General features: G+C 48.3%; 1 protein-coding gene across 1 annotated transcript; it reads right to left on the reverse strand.

Moving 5' to 3' along the window:
- Window positions 1-240: 240 nt before the first annotated feature.
- On the reverse strand, window positions 241-1,996 carry LOC121048145 (protein ALP1-like). The gene is made up of 3 exons (XM_040504159.1): window positions 1,529-1,996; window positions 1,245-1,452; window positions 241-641 (listed from the first exon to the last, which is right to left on the reverse strand). The coding sequence occupies exons 1-3, from the start codon at window positions 1,994-1,996 to the stop codon at window positions 241-243; spliced, it is 1,077 nt and encodes a 358-aa protein (XP_040360093.1).
- Between the last annotated feature and the right edge of the window lie 566 nt (window positions 1,997-2,562).

Here is a 2,562-nt window from a genome sequence, read left to right on the forward strand (position 1 = left end):
CAAACACACAAACTAGGATAGCAAACACAAAAAAAAAAATTAGAACAAATTCAGAAAATGAAAGCAGCTCAAAGAGAACTTTTGATTTACATACGTAGAAACACAGCGTTACATGCCGCGCAAAATGGAAACAGCGGACCTGAAGTAGAATTGAAACTATAGAAAGAAAGGAACACTTGGTGTCCTATGCTATACATTTACATGCAAGCGCATCTATATACACCAAACATAACATGAAGTTTACGAATCAAGGGAAAGGGGCACAAGGTAATCATCAAGGGCGGGTGCCTCGACCTCAAAGAAATTGGACACTTGACTGCCGTATAGGCATGTGTGACAATTTGACAGTAGGGTGGCAACCTTATACATGCGCCCAAGTCTTTGACGCGACATTTTCTGGTTCTTGTGGAAATCCACAAAAGCAAAGTCTGCGGCCACCTTCCCAAACCCCCACTCGACCGCCTGGCGGACTGTACTCATCCTCTTGTTAAAGAGAGCTTCGTGCGGCAGCAGGCGGGAGCCTCCAAATGGCTTGAGAAGGAGAGGCCGCAGTGGGTACGCTGGGTCCCCGTAGATGACGTATCTTTCACCGTGGTTGATGGCTTGGAAGTTGTCATAAAGGGCGGTGTCTTTGAGGATACCTGAAATTGGTTATTTGCATACTTTTATTGGCACTGAACATCCAAGACCAAGGCCTCTCTTACATTTAGGAGCGACCTTAGGAGCTTCTTAAAAAAATGGAAAGTGAAACTCTTATTCTCTGATGTCCCGTGGAATTGTTCTACTTCATCATTTGAGCTGTGTGAAACCATTCTTTTGTCATATACTGCTTTAGTTTCTTTAGGAATGGAGGACTACACCCATTCTCAAATTTTTGTTCGTTGAATGGAAAGCTGTACACTGCGGGACAGGGCCTGCGCTGTATTGCGACTCCCACCAAATAAATATGGTACAGCGATGAACCCCATCGGCCTGGTTCCTTGGATACAACGCTTATATCGTGTTCAAAGTAGGTTTCGGCCCTTCATGCCATGTAGCTGGATGCTTATGAGTAATACTGTGGACAATGCTTGCTATTTAGATATTTGTCTACTACTGCGCGAACGAACGAACAATGCTAAGGTAACCTAGAACTAGCTGCGCACACTCGCATAGGGTCGGTTGTTATTGTAACCTCGTGCAAAAAAAAAAGAAATGTGCATGGAAAGCATCAACGAAAATCTGAGCACAAAGAAGACACTTGCCTGCGTCATGTCGTGGCACATTAAAAGGGCCATCTAATTGGCAGATGATGCCGTTGGCAGACATCAGTGCTTGATATTTCTGCACGTGGTGCCGCTTGTGTCCGGAGAAATGCTCCTGTTGCCCCACCGACGGCCGGCAGATATGTCGGGCAGTGCCGTCGATGAAGCCCCAGCAGTTCTTTAACGGCGCACCTCTCGCATGCACCGCCTGCAAAACATCGCCCGGAAATTAAGGTTGACAGATGCACAGCGCAAACACCTGCAAAAGGCCGGCGTATTCTCACCTCGGAGAGCTTCTTGAGGCAGGGCACGTCAAGCCACTTGTGGTTCGTCAGGTCTGATAGCAGATGTCCAAACTGGTATTCTATATGCGCCATGACAGTGCTTACTACGCTCGAAATGACCGAGCTGTGCCGACCGAACGTTCTTTCTAAATCGCAAAGGCGATTGGGGTAGGCCAGCCTTCGCAGGGTCATGCACAGCGCCTCGTACCCCGGAACCCTCACTCGCTGGGCGCTTTTCACCTCGGCTGGAATTTTTAGAGCTGCCACCAGATCTTCTAAATCCATTTTTTCAAATCTAAAGCTCCTTTTGAACGTCCACTCGTCCATGTTCGGAACATCTACAAATCCGTGCTGCCCAATGTTGCGTCTGGGGACAGGCTCTGATTGAACAGAATATATCGCTTCAATCTCCGGCCACGTTAGCTCATTTAACAGTAAATTGTCGCCCAACACGCTGTAGCGCGCCATCATACCCGTGGAAAGAGCCGATGATCCGAACCGAGGCTGCCGCAGGTTACCTTCGACAGCACCAGGTTGCACCACGGGCAAGGTGAGCACACGAGACGGCGTCGGCTAGCCCTCGACGGATGCGTTTGGCTTGAGGCGCGACCAGTATCCAACAGCTTAGCTGACAAATTAAGTTACTTGGTCGTATACCAAGGAAGTACCACTATAACTACTCGTAATGAGGAAAACATTTTTTAAAAGTGGCTTTTTATGCGGCATTTGTCCAAATAAATGTACCGCTTTAAAAACGAACCACGCCGGTATTCACTATCATCATCATGACTTTTTCCAGCCGTTGGAGAAAGAAGAAACTTCCATAGGCGCGGTCAGGCGCGGTTACGGTATGCTAAAACGTTCTTTACCCGCTACGCTCTCGGTCCGGTACCGGCTCGATGGTCGCGGTCGCGGTAACCCCGGCGGTCGCCCGGTACGCGGTAAGCTAAAACTCATCACTCAGTCGGTGCGCGACACTCCCAGCGCAAATACGACATCAGGGATTTTTTCCGTTAATGCTCCATATATTCTTT

The sequence above is a fragment of the Ixodes scapularis genome, unplaced genomic scaffold (genome assembly GCF_016920785.2).
Source record: "Ixodes scapularis isolate PalLabHiFi unplaced genomic scaffold, ASM1692078v2 PGA_scaffold3__209_contigs__length_174095766, whole genome shotgun sequence".
Lineage (NCBI taxonomy): Eukaryota > Metazoa > Arthropoda > Arachnida > Ixodida > Ixodidae > Ixodes > Ixodes scapularis.

Coding starts and splice junctions, on each gene's coding strand:
- LOC121048145 (XM_040504159.1), bottom strand. CDS start 1,996: ATGGCGCGCTACAGCGTGTTGGGCGACAATTTACTGTTAAATGAGCTA. Junction 1,453..1,528: donor GCCTCAAGAAGCTCTCCGAG/GTGAGAATACGC, acceptor GATGTTTTGCAG/GCGGTGCATGCGAGAGGTGC. Junction 642..1,244: donor TGTGCCACGACATGACGCAG/GCAAGTGTCTTC, acceptor AACCAATTTCAG/GTATCCTCAAAGACACCGCC.